The following is a 19,857-nucleotide window of genomic DNA, read 5'->3' as shown; positions in this document are numbered from 1 at the left end:
ATCTTTCAAAACCACATCCCTTTCCAATGAGTCATAAATGTGCAGAAATACATGGGGCATTAATGCACATACTATGTTTTACAAGATGGGAGTTTTGAGTAATTAGTCTTCTAACACATCCTTATACAGCAAATCACCCTCAAAGAAATGAGACAGGAGATTTGAGTAGTTTGTCGACCACATCCCAAGAGACAGACTCAAAAGTTGGCATGGCTGGGTGTACCATACCACAAAATTCAGTAGGGTTTGAATGGAGGGATCAGACTGTGTCAGGGTGGAGACTGTGTCCATGATGTGTGTGTCTTTAGTGCTGACGTCGCATGTGTAACACTCAGACAACCACAGCTTAACCAAAACGTGCCCAGGCAAACACACAGAAGACAGATTGGTCAAGACAGATTTCTATGTCTCTATCAGCACCACGGTTTAACTCCTCTTTCAGTGTTAGCATGTCAAAACTCAGAATGTTCCGAATACAAAAAGGAAGCATGTAAACAGGACGGGGGCATGTGCACCAAATCATTTTAATTAAGTTAACGGCATTCCTTGTATTCCCTTGGACTGGGGTATTTGTAATTTGAAAAACACTACATCTTTTAACAGTGCATATCAATAAACATTTTCTTAACATGGGTGTGCTGCCTTCGCAATGTGAATATGCACTAGGCCTAGAAAAAGAGTGTGTCAACAACAAAATGCATTTGTTTCTAGACTCCACATGGAAGTTCAATAGCATGCTATAGAGCAAACAAAAATAAATATATTCCATACTCTGAAGTTATATTTTCACATTGTATCATACAGTTACAGTACAATGCCTATGAAATATCTGTGAAAAAAGTATACAATCTTTTTTTTTTCCATTCATATGAATTATAAAAATAATTGTCTCTGTACACATATTCAAAATGTCCAGTGGTTTGCATAATAGTTTGATTGGATCAATGTCTCTGGTCTTCGTCACTATAGGCCTGTGAAAAATGAAAGACAAAAACATCAGTCTCCTAGTAACCAAAATCAGACACATTCAACCGCTAATAAGAATAACTGGGGCAATTACCATGAAACAACCATTTAATATTTGAACATGTCATAGACAAACATGAGGTGGAAAATGAGGCCTGGTGCTGCCCAGTAGAGGTTCCAACGACTATATTTCATAATAGGTTCTGGGAGAGCAGTGATTGGGGTGACTTAAAGCAGCAAGCTTTGGGTTTGGTTACCGTGGCAATGCTCTGGCCTCTCTGATAGCCAAGCAGCAGCAGCCTGCTCTCAGATCTCCCTCCAGACTGGCACACTAACACTGGGAACTGTGGGCACCTCTGGAGCCACAAGAAGGAGAACCGCAGACAACCTCAAACCAGACAGACTTTCTCCTTCTCCCAAATGTTGACGCTGAGAGTTGATGCTGTCTGCTGCGTGTAAACTCAGAACCCAAGTGACTTAATGGAACTGGGCAACAGTGTTGCTGTCTCCACACATGGCCAGTCTCCACCAATCACATTTCAGAGCCACTGTGCCCTCCATTTAGCCTATGACGGTAATTGAATGGACCATAAATGAAGGTGGAGGCTTTCGCAGTAAGTCACCCATTGGTAGTTATTTAGGTAGCATGTTGTGGCTCTACAAATGAGGTCACTGACAGACACTGAGGCTCTCTCACTTTGAAACAGTTGCTTACAATAACAGAACTTTTAGCATGGCTGGTTTTTGGTGACCTGTGAGATACAGGACTTTATGACATGAATTGGTCTCTCTGGATTTTAGGCTCTAACTGTCCAGATTCTCACCTGAAAACACGGATCTCTTATTGGCATCTCGTGCACCACCTGTAAAAATGAAGACAGCAGTGTCACAAGGAGCTCCATGATGACTCTGAAGAAATAGTTTGACATTTTGCGGGGAGCGCTTACTCATTATATGCTATGATTTACTGTATACTGTACCTTTAAATATCTAAATATGAAGGTATAGCCAGGAACCAGTTAGTTTAGCTTATAGTGCAATGACTGTAGACAAAAGCTAGCAGCACAGTTCTTGTACAGAAACAGCAAACAAGATATAGTGTGTCTGGTAGGTGGATTTTGCTAGTTTTGAATAAGCCAGGCTAGCCATTTCCCCATTTCCCCATTTTTAGTTTCTATGCTAGGTAAAGCTAACCAGGTGTAGCTTCATCAGACAGGAATGAGAGTGGTATCAATGTTCTCTGCAAGAGAAGTTTTTAGGGACTGGTGTATATGCTGAAATGGTTACCACGTCCACCATGTGCAACAATGATCAATTAAACAATTAATCTCAGAAGATTAATAATACCATGAATAAAACCATCTTTGAACACTGTGTACATTGAATCCAAGAAGGTGTATGACATAAGATTCTGATTTACTTCCACTTTATGTGTCTATATTGAATTCATTCATGTGCAAAGTGGGATGGCCACAGCCATACAGGACAAGTGGCTTGTGAAGTGAGAAAAAGAACAGATCTCTTTCATCTCCATTGTGGTATGTGTGGTTGTCCTGTTGTGGAAGTTTATAGAATAACAGGAAATAGCTATGGATTTTTTCCCCATTATTTAGCTCTTACCATACACTTGGCGCAGGCTCAGACACATCTGCTGTGATACTGGGAAGAGGGTGTCACTGCACTAATTAAATGAGCCCTATATTCACACATGTGCACACAGGTATGTGGACAGACACAAAACAGAGCAAACCACGTTACGGACAAAAATGACCACCATGGTTTTTCAAATGCTCTCATTTGAAGAAACAGGATGTTTTTTGTTTTTCTTTTTCACCTTTTCCTGCCAGAGGACATTGAGTAATTTTGATTGGAAAACATTTAAGTAATAGGCTGGAGCAGTGGAACATTTCTGTGATTGTTGCCCTGCACCTCTGTTTGTACATTTAAAAAAAATTTTAAAAAAACGCAACTCAACATATATATTATTTCATACGTGAAAAAAGTACACCTGAAAAGACAAGAAAAATGCTCCATGAAAACTATTATAACATCTTCCCAGACTAATACAGTCACTCACATGTTTAACACACACATTTACACATGCGCACACACAAAGACATACAAACCAGATTTTAGCAAACAGTCCTGTGGGCCCTCTCTCACGCCAGAAAGTGCTTTGTCACGTCTTGTGGCTGTTGGGTCTTTTTTCTCTGTCAGTCTTCTCTCCCTGTCTCTAAGCCACTTCTAATTCAATATGTGGCTCATATCCTTTCTCACCATGCCATTACTGTTGCCAAGGATTAAAGCAGGCCCCCAGGGGCTATTACGAAAATTTATCCATTTATTTTGTAAGATACACATTTGGCAAAACAATGACCCTCTAGAGGAACTTGTCAGAGGAGTTATATTTCCATGTGACAACCATTTGCCTGCTTGATCTTTGTTTGACTGGAATTTTTGTTTCATAACGTCAATGAAAGCTGTCCTTTTGAGTCCCACATGCACTTGATTTTCAGTTTGAGTAGCTGGTGCTGATGTTTTGTTTACTGAGAAAACAGGGCTAGGTCAATTTGAGAACAGTTCTGAATTTATGGCATATATCATTTTGGACTTGAATTCATAAATGAACACCACAGGTCTGTCTGTCCATCCAGTGCATTGCTCCAGAGCAAGATGTCCTAACAACTACAAGCCAGGTTACCGTGAAATTTGTTTTTGAATTTTCATCAGGTCATACTGTGAAAAACACATCCACAAGGTATCCCAGAGGATGAACCTTTGGACACTCCACGAGCCTCCATGAACACAGAATATCTTTTGATCTAATAACACTAATATGAATTTGAAGAGCATAGATAAAGATAAACCCTATCGACTTTAATGACTTTATAGCCTTTCTTTTAGTGACAAGATGTGGACAAATGTCCTGCCTGGCAGTTGTGTTGTGCAAAGTTTACATAAGTATACAGCATATACCTACTTATTTTTCAGTGGGCATTGCATATACCCACTTCTAAATCCCGTCTCATGCACATCATTCAGTAGTCTCAAAGAACCTATGGTGCTGCAAGCCTTTTTTCATAGGATAGTGAAGGCATGACCCACACTACTCTGACTGGCCAGTACTTGCTGCATTTGTTGGTTGGGTTGGTTAGGCAGGAGCAGCGATGACTGGTTAGGGTTAGGACAAGAATATCAGGGTAACGCAATTAGAAGCAGAGTAGAGAGGATCATGACTTTGCTTCGCCATCCTTGGAAAAAAAAAATATAGATGGACTAAGGATTAAGGAACAGTTCACTCAAAATGCATAATTATGTAATTGTTTCACCCCATAGTCTCGGGACCAGTATTGATTTCAAAATCTGCATCTCTTCTGCATATAATGTTAATTTCATTTCATGATCCTCACTCCCTGAGGTCAAGCAGCAGAAGTAAAGTGACAATATGCAAATGCTACTGACCCATTTTTGAGTGAATTGAATATGAAATAGTAGTCTGACATGCCACTGTTTATAAAATAGGGCCTCTTTAGCCTTTGCTGGATGGGATGCTTATAGAAAAAAAAAATTAAAAGTATATCCATTTCTCCAGGCACCACTACACCACTGCCTCCTGGTAAGACTAAGGATAGCTAAATTCTCAGTGTGCCATTTGTTCTGTCCAACATCTCCCTACCCCACACAGCAGACCTGTTCTGCAAAAATAAGGAATATTTACATAAGTTAGTTTTCATTTAATGCAGCTACAGTATAAATTCTATCAAACATCTCAGAAGTTTAGCCATATGTTAACCAATGTTAAGAGACCATACATTTGACAGTTTGTTAGTGGACCTCAGTGAACTGAGAACTACTCTTAAATTCTTTATGGCAAGCCTCCGACTATTGGACCTTACTGCCACAAACATTCATGTGATTTATAGACCAGAACATTCAAGGAGGTCTAAACTAGTTCTGTCATGTTCAAAGCCAGAGTAATATACTGTACTGTATATCAACCAGACCAGTACTAGAACTGGATTTATGACTTTCTAGCAAGAACTGTTCATGTCTATTGACTGGATCATGATAGAAATACATCTATTATGTGGTGCCAGACAGGAAATTTTACATGACATTTCCCCTCTATGACACCCCCCAGGATTTCACCCAACTGTGAAATATAGAACTTTTTATGTGTGAGCCCTTGTGCTCCATCTCAGAATTTTACAAGGAATGCTTGAACATTAATCTTCACTTTTTAATACATCTATTGCCACTTTAGAGCATTAGTTATTCACTGTGGTAAAGTCACATTACTGTAATGAAATGAGCCTCATGTCTTACAAAGAAAAAAACTGTGGTAAGGTAAAAACATTAGAGGGGCAATTAGTCAGGTTTGCGAAATGTTGATTTAACTGACAGGATTTGAGAAACTGAATGTTTCCTAGCTCTAGGAAAGGGCACCTGAATCCGGAGATGATTCACAATGAATGTACAGTTTAAAAAAGTAAATACATAAGGAAGGAACAGCTAGGTAGGTCACTCACTCTTATCCTGTTCAGGAGGCTCCAGGATGTCGCTGTCTGTGTCACTGGGAATATGCCAGGGCTGTCTGATGGCCTGTAACTGCTGGTAAAACTCATCCTGAAATGGAACATAACAGAACAAAAATGATGGAGGAGAATTTTTACTCATAAAAAGATAATGGACAGAGGAAAAGAGGGATGGAAAATGAGGTTAGGAAAAAGAATCTGAATCAGTCTGTCAGTTTATTTATTCACCTGTTCATCTCACTACATTAACTGTATATATTTAAAGCTAAATGTGTTCTCATTCAAACAATACATGTTCCCTTGGTCCTGTTTAAGGCCATAATGGTATTATACATAAAGTTGCATTACTGCATTACTGAAGCAGACTTTCATCATCTTATATAGTGGGAGTTCTCAGAGCAAAATTTTAATGTATAAATTACCCCAATGTCCCTAGAAAAAAACGTATGTCTTCTCATTTTTCAGTGCTAAATGATGGAGTCTCCAGTTTAAATGGCTACACGTGTAAAGGAAGCCAAGACTTTCCTGTTCATCCAGTATTTTAAGAAGCTGACGATTTTTTTACTCTCTAACTAGGTCTCATTTAGATGCTTCAGCCCTCCTACATGGAACCGGCTGGCCTCAATAAAATCAGACTTAGTGCAGTGGTTGTGATAAGTTGAGGTGTCAACTAGTATACAAAGGGACTGCAAAATTCCTGCCCACCATTAATAAAGCCTTCAAAAAGGTTTCATATTTAACAGCACTGCTGCTAAGTAGATCATGAAAGGAATATAAGAAAGAAATCCCATTGAAAGTTCCCCTTTTATGCCAGACTCATTTTTCCACAGTGAAATGACATACTATTGTACAGACCTCCGTGACTCTCCACTAAACCCCACACTAAGAGTGTATTTGTGTTTGTGTGGGTATGCACATGTGTGATATTGTGTGTTCTGGTGCTCTCAGTCATGATCTTTCTGTGTAAAGGCTCTCGTGTTCTACAGCCAGCTTTACTTAGGCATTGAGCCTATTTGACACTCAGCACACACGATTGCTCTCACTCACACTAAAACATTACAGTAAAGCTGGAGTGATTTTGAAAGTCCTTGACCCAAAGTTTATGACAACTTTACTTCATGTTTTACACAGTCTGGGTGTACTTGATCTGTTTTATTCCTAGATAAATCTGACATGTAAGAAAAAGCTAAAATGTAACATGTAGAATTTTATGCCACACCTTGGCCATGGAAGATACTGGACTACTTCAACATTATGGGAAACACACTTATTCACTTTCTTGCCAACAGTCACATGAAATCAATACCACTGCCATGTCCGTTCATTGAATCTGAGGCTACAGCCAGGAGACACTTAGTTTAGCATAGAGACTGGAAGCATGATGTAACAGCTAACAGCTGTCTCTGGCCAAAGGTTACAAAAAAACCTGAAGCATAAAAGTGAGAATTTTCTGTTTTACAGGGGGATGTGTGAATGGCTATTTCTTGGCTGGGCACAGTGACTTTCTGTAACCTTTCTACACCTCTGTGTTTGTACAGATTAAACAAATGAGACCTAAGGTGTTATTTGTGAGCTTTCCAGGTGCTGAAAGGTGGATCTTTATTACATTTGGACAGAGCCAGGCTAGCTAATTTCAGTCTTTATGCTCAGCTAAGCTAACTGTCTCCTGACGCTGGCTTTGTATTTAATGAGAAGATATGAGAGTGGTATTGATCTTCTCCACCAGAAAACAATAATCATATTTTCCAAAATGTTAGACTATTTCTTTACAAATAACAGCTACAGCACTGACACTTCACCACATTAACATCATTTTTTTTTTTTTTTTTTTAGAAAAGATGATTTTTTTTTTCTTTGTTGTACGTGTCAGAACTGAATCTAAGAAGGTAATGCTTTGCCTTCTCCCTATGGATGCACCTTGTCATGCACTATTGCTTAGATCTCTTCTTACATCACAATGAGCAAAAATGTGTTTTTGATGAGAAAGGTATATCTGTCAGTTTAGGGTCTTACCTCAGACAGATAGGCCCGTAGGCTGGCACCAAGGCTGTCTGTAGTGCTTAGTCCAGGAGGGGTGAGCAGTGGTCGGGGATGCATTGGCTGACTTGTGGGCGTCACAGGACGGCTCCGCGACCTCCTGTAGGTCACCTCTTTATGAGCTCCAGGGTTAAAGGTGGAGCGTGTCAGTAAACTATTTGGCGTCAGAGGCCTGCTGGGTGTTCTGGGGGTTTGAGTTCTGCTCCCAGGGTTGCTGGGAGATTGAGTTCGACCCATGACCAGGGAGGTGGGCTTGGGGCTCAGCAAAGGCAGACCCACACCACAGGGCTTGCCTGAGAGGCTGCCAGCTGGAGACTGGGGCCTGGAGACCAGACTGGGGAGAGGAAGTGTGTCGGGCAGCGTTCTGTGGTGCAGAGGGGTGTGGAGCAGACTACTGTGCAGATTATTAGAGCTCCGAGTGGTCATCTTCCCTGCTTCTGCCAGCTTGGCCAGATCCTTCTCAACCTCTGGAGGAAAGAAAGGGACATAATCCAAATCAGTATCTAGATGTCATACTTTAAATTTACAAATGTAAACACATACATTGTCTTAAACAAGTCAGCTGGTGTAGTTTTCACCTTGTAACCCTTTTTTTCCCCCCTCACATTTAAATGAGAATGTTTGATTTGTTTTCGATCATTGTATGCATATACAATGATATATGTACCATTTTACACAAAACCCAGATCACTCAAATGGACAAGGGGATTCCATGGTAGAGACAGGTTTATTTTTTTATTACATATTCAGAGGTTTTGGAGGTTGGTGTACTGATGATTCAAAAACTTTACTGAGCATTAAAGTGGGCCAGACTGCTTGGTTTAATCCTTCTTCTGGGCAATGATGACAATATTTATAGACCCTGTAAATTGTGGTGAATCCAGCTTCCTCTGTCAGAAAAGGTTCCAAGTTGATATACAGTAAGCACAGCCTGGTCATATTTTTTTCCCCTGTTCCTGACAAAAGCACATTTGTTTGCCTCACTGGTAGTCTCAAAAACATTTCTGTTTGTAAAAGAAGTGACGCTGCCAACTTCTGTGATCAACATCTGGGTCATTTTTTCCGTGTTCTATGCTCTCGTTCCAGATCTTGGCAATCAGGATTCAACACACCAGTCTGGGAGTTATCATTTCAGAGGGATAATTTCAGGAATGACTCATCAGCAGCGAGTATTTCTGGAAAACTGTATATGTGTGACGTTAAATAAGTAACAAAAGGAAGCATGACAAGTATTTCACAAACCTTGACTCCCTTGTTTTTGAACAAATGGTGCTTGCACCCTTTACAAACAACATTTTTCCACGCTAAAATGTGAAACACATGCTCTTATTGACTGACAAATATCCATTTAGTATGCAAAGCAGAGAAAGTCTGCAACACTACTCTAGATGCAGCTTTACTGGGCTGGTTTGAAATCTATTCCAGACTATTTTGTATACCATCCTTGGGGATCAAATACATTTAATGCTCTGACATGGATAATTAGATTGCTGTTTCTGTGCTTAATCAGCTGTGATTATATGGAGGTTGACCTTTACAGTGAGATATATTGCAGAGTACATACTGCATACTGCCTTGTCCATGTACTCAATGACCGGCATATACACTGCATGATATTGTGTCTGTGTTGCTTTAACCCCAATATCTTCTACACGTGTTACTTCTCTAAATAATAAAAGAAAACTGAAGGTACAGGTCACAGCTTGGCCTTACTCTGACTGGAAAGCTGAAAGAAAATTAACTCTCTGGGGATCTCAGAGCATATCATGACATCAGCTTGTGGAAGTGGCAGGACCGCAGTGTATAACATTATGGTAGAACCCAAAAAGCAGCTTTGTTTTAAGGTTAAAAGTCTGTATAACAGTTAGATCATAACCATAAGACCTGCTATGGGGCAAGTATTTGATGATTTCCCAGTTTAAGCCCTTACCCACACACACCATGTCCACCGTGAGTGGTGTTATTATTCTATTGTAAACAGGATATGTTCATTAGTAATCTGTTCCCATAAAGTAGATTTTTTAATCTCAAGTTATTTACCGGTAGAATGATAAACACCACATGTTTCAGTTGTGAAATCTTTCTCCCTTCCGTAAATGGCTACTCCACTCATGATTTTATTGTAAACCAGTCACTTCCCTTGACTTCCTGGCATTAATAAGTGGCCTACCATAAGCAGCTTTATTTTGAAATTCTGTGCAGTTTAGCACAGAAATATTCTAAGTGATCTCACAGACACTAATAAATAATGACAGCTCCTACAGATCAAAGAGGTACCATCAAAATCCATATGGTAAAAGTATTTGATATGTTTTGATCCAATCATTCAGTAATAAGAACAGGAAAAAGGAAAGCATGGAGAAAATGAGACAGAGAAAAAGAGACAAGAAGAAATGGAAACAGATATAATCTATCAAACTCTTTGATCAAGCAGCAGTTGCACGTGAGAGAGTACAGGGCCATAGCACGCCATACAAGCATTTAGAACTCATGCAAACTTTACTGGGTCCCTTCTCTGAAAATAAACGAATGCACTAATGACATATCATTTGTCTGCATTTCATCTGCAGACTTGCAATGGTACAACCCTGCTTGCCTGGATAAATTCAAATACCAGTCATTGCCCTTGGATAAGCACAAAAAAGGACAGTACACATTTCTAATATGGTCTAACTATTGAACCTCAATACTTTCTGACCAAAAATATATCTGTAGCATCAAAAAGTGTCAAAAAATCTAAAGCTTGCATTGAATGCTTGGTAAGGTTCTTAGCTTTGTTAGCTACTCCTTACTCAATGATACACTGTGCAGTAAAATGGCAAAAAAAATGTCAGAAACCAATGAATTGTATCAAAAATGCTGGGGTGAAACTCAAATCAAACTGTACTTAACATCCTTCAGTGACAAATTCAGTGAGCAGTAATTTATATGTGTATTATCAAAAAAGATTAATTTTATCACAAAAGGGACACAAGGGGTGATTGCACAACCATATAACTGGGGTAATGGCATAAGATGAAAAGTAAAGCTCTGGCTCCAAACATGGAAAGTATTAGCAGCTAACAAAGGCTTGAAGGAGTTCAATTAGCTTGTTGAACAGCTTCACTGAAATGCCTGGTGGGACCCCTAAGCCTGAGTATCCAGTAACTCAGTGTAAAACAATCAACACCATCTAAGGACCTCTGGGGGAAAGTTAGTGTGTTGTTAACACAAATAATCCTAAGCGCCAGTTTGCTGTTTTGCTCGGTGTTCGGAGGCAACCAGTGTTTTCAGTGCTGATGTGCAGATGAGCTGAGAAGGTTGTTGCAGCTGGGACCACTGTTGGGTGACAGTAATAGGTTCACTAAGTGGGATGAATACGCTTCAAATAAGTCTGGTATGTAGAGGCATGTACGAAGTCTTTACACACAGTGACACTGTCAAACAGAGTGGGAGGACATGCATAAACAAGCAAGTGGCTGACACATGATGGTAAATGGTGACGTTCCGTCTGGCCTCCATCCCAGGCTTTCATCTGATTCATAAGCGAATACATACTTGATCATTATGACAACAAAAGCAGTCTGAGTCACACAGACGTCACATACATCAAAGATGATCATCACTACATCAGGAATAATGATTTCCAAAATGCCACACAAATTCCATTTTGTCAGACAAAGCCATTCTCCAGCTTCGATCATTTCCAAATGACTCAGCAGAGCTGGACTTACTGATTGAACCTGTCAAAGCTGGAGCTGAGATGAATTTCTGGCATGTGGAAATTACTTTAATTAGTTTTTCTATTTAGTCTTGACACATTTAACTTTTTAATTATCCAAGAAAATCCTTTGGCCGAAAGCAGTGCATTCTTTGGCTGGACTCTCCCCCTCCCACTCCTCATGAGTGCTTTCTGCACCCCTCTCTATTTCATGCATCTATGTAGTTCAGTGTAGACTATACTCTGTATTCCAAAGAAAGTATTTAATTTGACTTATCCATACAATTCATCATTAAAGCCCCTAGTACATACACAAACAGGCACAAAAACACAGCACAGATACACACAAAAACACACGACAGACACAGACACATACACAAAGCTGCCTACCAGCGAGCTGTTTGCCCATGTTCTCCAGTTCTTTAGAAAAGAGGGAGTCACCCAGTAGCAGGCCTGTCTGCCCGGCAGAGCTCCCACCTCTCACAGCCTTCAGATCAGCCTCCCAGACAGCCTGACGCTAGTTAGCGAGGAGAACACAAAAGAGAGAGAGTCACATTAGAAGAAAGACCCTTCAATTAACTCTTTATATTATTTTCAGCTATTGCTCAAAATATCTGAGCCATATCTCCTGGAAAGAAAGAGGCAATTATTATTTTATGGTCTTTAGAAAAACACAAGAAACCACAACAAGTGTAGATGAAAGCACAGAGTGTGCAGTGCACTCTGTTTAGTGAATGTGGGATGTAAGACTTTTGGTAGTGGCTCAGGAATTTTTTGTATAACTTTCAGTAAATCTATAAGAGCTTGTATGCGCACTAGTCAGTTGGCTAAGAGCCTGACAGCAGCAAATCCTGCACCAGCAGTTAAGTAACAATAAATCAGCCATTCTGGATAGTTTCCTGAGTGCACATGATATTCGTATATACAAAATAAAGCTCAAATAAAGATGATCTTATTCTAAAGCATAGGAAATAAAAAGAAAATCTAAAAAAGACAGATTGGATCACTAATAGTGGCTGCTTTGACCTATTTTGCTCCTACCTCTTCCTGGCCAAGCGCATGATTTGGAAAGGGACCTGTTAGACAGACTGGGGTTTGCCAAGTCCTGTAATGGCAGCGTGCCTAATCCTCCTATTTATTCCTATGATGGGACACAAGTGGCCAGATGATCTGTTAAGCCAATGGACCAAGTGCACACAAGCTCCAGGCACAGGTGAGAAATAAAACCTGTCAGACATAATTCTACCTTCTGCAAATTTGGTTTACACTTGGTAAGTTATGATACCACCGATGCCAGCACTTACATCATTGATGTGCTAAGCACTTAATGAGAGACCAAGTTGACTTAACAAAGTGCTGACACAGGATAAGGCTCTGGGAGATCTGTGATATACATACAGTGCAGTTTCAACACAAACCTGGGATAAAACCAGCTTCTCATTTTACGATTTTCAGGGTTCAAAGTGGACTGAAAAGTCTTTCCAAAGAGGAGGTATGGTGGAAAACAAGTGAAGCAACTATCCTGTGATAAATGACAGAGCATGATTCCCAGAGTCTGCGGCAATGATCTTTGTGTCTGTCAGATACATGAGGCGTTCTGTGGCAGCCGAACCACAACACCACAAGCCAATCCTTAATTACAGCCTTCACAAAGGAGCAAGGCAGGATGAACATTATAACTGAATCCCCTCCCCAACTTTATTTCTCTCTCTTTGGTGGTATCCCCCCAAATCCAATAGCATGACTTCATCTTGTCCTCCTCTAGCTCTGGGTCTTCTCAGCTCAAGCAAACAAGGCCACCAACAGATTCCCAAATGCATTTGTATAATCTTTATTACACTGTAGGTTTTTATACATTATACAAAAGTGCTACTGCTACAATTTGTTTGGAAATCCATGTCCTGGTTTCACCTTGACACTATTAAAAAGGTGCACTTTATTGTGGTGCCTTATAAGAGCTCAGTCTCACTTCAGAAAACCAGTTTGTGTACAAAGATTTAATCTTATCAGCAATATCCACAATTTAGCATTTGCATTGCTACTGCCCTGAAGTTCCCCTGTCCACTAAAGGAAAAGACTACTCTGTAATCAGGACCATATATCCTGGAGACTCCAGACTACAGGCTAAGACTGGTGGTACTGTACAGTCCTGTGGCTAGGTAAACAAACAGGATATACTGAGTCTGCAAGCAATTCATTTCCTCAGATAACATCAATAAATAAACAGACATTATGATCAAAATATGTCTGTTGTTTCATCAAGTTTGGTGAAATCATACATATTTACAAAGTCACCAGGACGATGTCAACATGTATGGTCTAGTATAACAGTACATATTAAAAGAAAAAAAAATGTATAAAACAGAATGGCTCTGTGTAGTAGATGGAGGCACAAACAAAAAAACTAAACAAAAGATGGACTTGATTACACAGTGAAGAGACACAATGAAGTGATGAAAAGTGATTTCCCTTCACTGTGGTTTCAAGCAGCTATTGTCCTTATCTCAAACAATGTATGACATGAGTGCAGATGGGTCAGACTTTTTTCCATTGTATGGATGCTTAGAATGGATGCTTTAATCTACAGACAAAGAGATGAGATGAATGCCTTTTCATCTCCAAAATAAAGAGTGGCTATGATTCTGCAATGACTTATGAGTATATTAATGTCAGTGGCGCAAAACCCAAGTTGAATAATCTCCCTCCCACTATGACAAAACTAAAAGACCTTAAAGAGAGAAGGGAAAAACCCTCTGGTGATGCTTCTGCCCAACTAACAAACATGGATCTTGTTTCTTGCAAAATTGATTCCATGTTGAGAGCAAACAAGACAGAAAGAGAGAGGATGGAAGTCTAGAGTTAAATATTTTATAGCCTGCATGTGTGCAGCTATACGTGTGTGGTCACCAGTAATAATCACCACAATCTGGGGTTTGGTCCAATATTGCCCTCCACACAACAAGAACTGTTTGGGATGTGTGCATGCAGTCACAGACCTCAAACATGGCTGGGCTGAGCTGGAGGTTTGAGCCTACTGCTGGCTTTGCAAAGCACAACTGATGGACTCTCTTGTTGTGGTCAGGCCCCGGTAACAAAGGGACTAATATACACACACACACACACACACACACACACACACACACACACACACACACACACACACGTCAACAGTATTTCTCATTTCTTATTACTTTAGACTGGCTATTTCTGTGGGAGATGGGTGCTACTCTATTCTACAAGACTGTTTGAGCATCATGGACTGCACTAAACATGGGTGTAAAAGACAAATTGTACTGCCATTGCTTGAGCTTCACCTAACACATTTTTCTGTCTCTATTGGACAAAAGTTTTCATTCCCCATGATGTTGCATCCATTTTACCTATAGCTTCTAACTTTTAAAAAAGGTAAGTTTTTCCTTTTGGCTTCTTTTCCTTTTTTTAGCAAGGAGGAAAAGAGACTTATAAATGTAACTCCAGTTTAAAGAATTCTGGATAACTGCCACTGAAGCTTAACAAAGCAAGACTACATATCTTACAAGCTCAGTTTACACTCCAAGATATAAAATCAAGAGCAAAGATCAATAACAGCACAGGAAGTACTGTTTCTTTTCAATCAGGTGGAGAGGAGAGCATCCTGGAAGAGGGGATCCTATCAACATAAGGATTTTATCTGCACATGTGTGAGATAGACAAACATTGTAACATTGTGTCATCTTTATTCTAACCAAACAACAAAGTGTGTGATTAACAGCTAAAACATGCAGGGAGAGATCAACTCTCTCATTCACATGGTCATAAGGCCCTTGTATTAAATGTTATTTTCTTATTTAAAACATGTTCAAATGTATGTAGGATAGTCAATCATTATGTATATATATTCCTTGACTCTGGGGTCAGATCATTTTCTAAACAGAAGTGTAGAGGACAAAAACAATTCACAAGTTTCATATTTCATCTATATTCCAAATTGAAACTCTAATATGGGTTGATCCACTAAACTCAATTGTAAGAAACTGGAGATTTCATGTTTTCCAAATAACTGAATTAAGCCAAATAGCTAAAATTTGCTGTTTTAGTTCCTTCCAGCTTGTATAGCTGTTGGAGGATGTGGGATGTGAGGGGTATAACTTAACTTTTAATGAGTTCCTCTTGTCTTGGCTCACAGCAGAAACACCTAATGGATTTTATGGACTATATACAGAGCTCACCAGCTCATGCGCCCAACCACTGTGTTAGCAAAGCCAAGAGCAAAGAGGATATTGACAGTAACACATAATTACCTTCTAATTCAAGCATTTTGAAGACATACTGCCTGTTCCCCAGTCAGAGAAGAACAACCAACAGAGAGAAAGTGTTGCACCATAAGAACGTGAAAATTAGGAGACAGCAAATGAAAGAAAAATGTGACGTTCAATTAATAAGGTGAGAAATAAGAAATAAACTAAACTGTCTTGCTAGCTGAGGATACATTAGATAGCAGCTAGGTTGGAATTAAAATTAATGCACAGCATTAGTGCCAAGTAAACATGTTCATTAATATTCCAAATATATTAATATTCCATATATTTTAATATCTCAGTTAAGGGTTTGTGCTGTAAAATTCATAACTTTAAGTTTTCTAACCTTCCCACTGCATTAACGATTGGGTTTTACTTTGATGCTGCACAAAACAGACAAAATCCACTGAAAGTTTCTTACACTGTTCATTATACAGTATGATGTAAATACACTATACCAGTATATACAGGTTAATGCTGACATCACCCAGCTCTAATTTTCACATAGTTTTGGCATTTGTAATATGGGCTTATCCTGGTTGTTGTAAGTTGGATACAATTTTTAAATGGGCTATTTTATGAATAGAATACGTGAATATCCCAAATATAACAGAAGCAAAAATGCACTAAATGAGGAACAAATATCCCTGATCAAATGTAACAGCAGTGGGATTCTTCTTTAGGAAACATTAAGATATAATAGTAAAATGTGGTGAATAGAATTGTAATGCAACTCTAGGTGTATTTAGAAAAATTAACATGAATGAACTATTTCATATTGAAAAGTAAGCTACTGTAACAAGTCACTATGCTCAAAAACAATTTCGCCATCACTGTTAGACTGTTGTATTCTAACAACAACTGATGCCATAGCACACAGATGACAAAATAAGGAAAACATAAGGAATATATGTAAATCCTAAACAACCTTTGGAAAAGAAAACTGCACTAGAGCTACCTATACTCTAAATTAGAGATTTGCTCAGAGGAAATCCATGCATGTATAACTTTGGAGGTGTGGGGAGCAGACTGGTGCCAAATATAAAAGGCATACAGTGTATTGGCTCAGACTCTCCTTGGCCCAAACTCAAATTCCCCATGAAACAGAAATAAACCATCACAATGGCTCTGGCTTATATCATACACCTGGCATTGCATCACACTAATTATCTTATTTCTACCATACAAATGAACAGTTTCCCCTGGCAGACTTTATGATGGTAACACCCATACAAGCTAAATTTGATTAAAACATATCATTTAACATTTACAAAGGAAACTGTAGAAGAATTTCTTGGGGAATTTGCTCCGGCGATTGCTTTAGGAAAGTATTTGGCTTTATGGGGCAATTATCACCTAAAGGAGCTGGCAGAGGCAGGGGGCCTGTCGGACTAATAATGATAACCATTAACAGTGTTTACTTTCCAACATCACCAAGCTTTTACTGCCTAAACCAGGGCAATGTACAATTCAAAACATATTACATTCATGGACAGCCGTACATGTTGAAATGTGCTAATAACAAAATACGACTTCAAACCTTTAAACCGAGAAAAAGTTGCATGCATCCTTTCTTAAACACTAATAACCAGTGCAGCACGTGAGGAAACAATTGGACACTTTTCTCCCAATGCAAAGAACGCTTGTGCTCTCACTTTTTCAATATATGTTAAATATACAAAAGTAGCAACAGGAGACATAATGAGTTTATTTTAAAAGACAGGAAACACAATTTGCAGTTATTTTGCATACTGTGTGACTTCAACCATTGTGTTGTTTTCCAAATAAGCTCATAAAAGCATCACATTGTTTTCCTGTATCCTTTAGCAATTGTGGCCCACGAGCCCCTGAAGGACCAGTTAAACTAACAACCTCTTACAAATAGTTTTTGCCTTTCAAAGAGAGCCAAACATAAGCAAGTAAACACAAAACAACCACATTAGCTACAGTAGGTGACAGCAGATGTCTGTACTTGTGGTTTTCATATGGGACATATTAGTACCTTGTTCTTAAGTGTGCCAGACAGGGCTTAACCTATGGAGGTTTAGGCCCTTGGTATAAGCAGCTAAAATAGAGGCTCCATGTAGATGTGACAGTCAGTGGTAAAGAGAAAAAACACATCAAGTTGAAAGTTAACTCAATTAGCTGGAATCTCTGAGAAAGACATTATTTGGTAGTAAAACTGAAACTGTCTAATGCCCGGTAAAGCCTAAGCAGTTTATAAAAATCAGAAAATGAGAATAAAATATGCAGTTTGATGTTACAAATTGCAGAATTTCTGTAATTTCTAGATGTTGTCTTGCATGCATGTGGTCTAATCCGTCAGACTTCCGACTACAGGCTTTGATTCAACAGGTCCTTCGGTCTGTGAAAGTCTGCTCCCAGTTAGTCTGGAGCCTCTCTGCATCTGCTCCACACACGGGGTAATGCCTTGGCTCCAAAACTCTTTCTTTCTTTAAAAAGTGCTGTAAAAAGCCTTGTCTAACACTTAGATTGGGCAATTATAAAAAGGTAGTGGCTTTTTTGGGGGGTAATTATACAAAGGTACAGGCATGCATGCTTTAGCTGACTGCTTTATGAACAGCATGTGAGTGTTTGTGTCTGAGTCTGGTGTGTACCATATTAGGCTTCTATAGATTTCTTCCCTGAAGCATGTGAAGTTATCACAGTCCTCCTATTGAACAAAACGGTGTGCACTCCTATAACCCATAAATATTTAGCTCTATTATATAAAACTTCTGAATCAGCCCCAACTGCCGTTGTGTCACTAGATATTCTTTTCATTTGTTCCTCTGAGTGCCCTCAGAGATAAGCAAAGTGATACAGGGAGATTTCTAATTGGGGTATCAATTGTTCAGCACTATCAACTGTTGTGTAAGCTGAAATGCCCCCATAACGATGTATCAGTTTTGCTTGGGTCTTGTCCTATTAACAAGAAGCTTGAGGTGATTTTTCGCTCGCTCTCAGACAATGAAGGTGGCGGAGAAGGGGACGTGGTAACTGATGGCTGTGTAGTGATCTTAATTGTTTGGTGATGGATGTAGGGAGGACACTTACAGAGCCTGACACTTGAGATGAAGCCTCGCATTCCTGCAACCGTCCCGCCAACGTGTCCACCCCGGGCAATGGAGCTGCTCCAGACAACACACATAAACAGGAAAAAAGACGGACAGAGCATGAAACCACAAAAATGTAAAAAGAGGCAAAAATAACTACTTTGATTTGAACTGAGTTGTGCAACTTACAGGAGATGTCAGGTACAGCTTGTTCAGATATGTGAGGCCTGTGCTCCTCTTCAGATCTACTGTCTGATAGACTGTCCCCCTGCAACCTAGAAACAACACGTAACATGTATACACTACTGTACACATTGGCAACAGAGTGCATTTAAATAATCTCTCAAATCTGCATTTTTCAGCCACAACATTGCAATGCATGTTTGGAAACTGAATGTCAGATAACAAAAAGGCAAGCAAGTTGCTATCAGTCTGAGGTGATGAGACAAAGAGGAAGTGTTTAGTGAGTTTATAATCTCTTCTTTTGCAAAATCTGGGATGGTACCAAGAAAGGAGGAACATGGGGGTCAGTTATGGGGCACAAACCAAATCTTTTCATCACTGCTTCTCAAATTATATCTGAAATAGCCCCTTCTTTTAAATGAAACCATAGTAATGCACTAACACAGAACGAAACTGTGCACGGCTCACTTGTTTCAGAAGCTTGCTGAAAAAGCAAAACCGAAAATCTGGCACAAAGATTCTGTTTCCCCTTAAATGATTCAGTTACTGTTCTTTATCATAATGTGTTCAGCTTTTTTTTTAGAGATATCTGTTAGAACTGAAATGAAAGCTAGTCTGAGAGATTTGGTTGTCTCCTTAAGGTACTAAAAGATTTGCGTTTCCCTTAGATAGGGAAGTTTACTGTGGATGAAAGACATTCACTGATTCATTTTCAGTGCAAAGATAAACATGTTACACAAGGCTTTTCACTGCATTTACACTCCTCTACAAACTAATTCACACACTCTGAGCAGCAGAATGGAATTTAACCAGCATTTATTTTTCTAAAGCATATTTTAACAATTGTAAATCATACCACATTTTAAGTGTAATTACATACTACTTCAGATCCAAATTCTTGCGCCGCATGTTGTTTCCATGTCATCAGTGCAACTGTTAACTGGAGACAAAGGAAAGTAATTCATACACTTTTAAGGCACGGCTGCATTTCGTCACAGCCAGAGGGCCTCTTGGTTTCTACCTCTACAACGAGGGTAAAGGCAGAGCACAGCTTTTTAAAGTGTATTTTATTTCGTCCCGTCTTTATACATCCCTTTCCTTGT

The 19,857-nt window shown here is 39.3% G+C and overlaps 1 protein-coding gene across 1 annotated transcript in view; it reads right to left on the bottom strand.

The window, feature by feature from the left end:
• Positions 1 to 505: 505 nt before the first annotated feature.
• The window catches only part of cunh8orf34 (chromosome unknown C8orf34 homolog), a 56,494-nt gene continuing 37,142 nt past the window's right edge, over positions 506 to 19,857 (bottom strand). The window contains exons 9-15 of the mRNA XM_071485276.1: positions 18,761 to 18,846; positions 18,573 to 18,646; positions 11,629 to 11,755; positions 7,515 to 8,005; positions 5,496 to 5,592; positions 1,791 to 1,829; positions 506 to 971 (exon numbers count right to left, since the gene is read on the bottom strand). Coding sequence (XP_071341377.1) covers positions 964 to 971; positions 1,791 to 1,829; positions 5,496 to 5,592; positions 7,515 to 8,005; positions 11,629 to 11,755; positions 18,573 to 18,646; positions 18,761 to 18,846 — 922 coding nt within the window. The 3' untranslated portion in view covers positions 506 to 963. The remainder of the gene's footprint in view (positions 972 to 1,790; positions 1,830 to 5,495; positions 5,593 to 7,514; positions 8,006 to 11,628; positions 11,756 to 18,572; positions 18,647 to 18,760; positions 18,847 to 19,857) is intronic.

The sequence above is a fragment of the Trachinotus anak genome, unplaced genomic scaffold (assembly GCF_046630095.1).
Source record: "Trachinotus anak isolate AG129_WGS33_773 ecotype Australia unplaced genomic scaffold, CSIRO_AGI_Tana_v1 ptg000009l, whole genome shotgun sequence".
Classification (NCBI taxonomy): Eukaryota; Metazoa; Chordata; class Actinopteri; order Carangiformes; family Carangidae; genus Trachinotus; species Trachinotus anak.
Note: the sequence above shows the minus strand (reverse complement) of the source record. Positions and strands in the feature narration are given on the sequence as shown.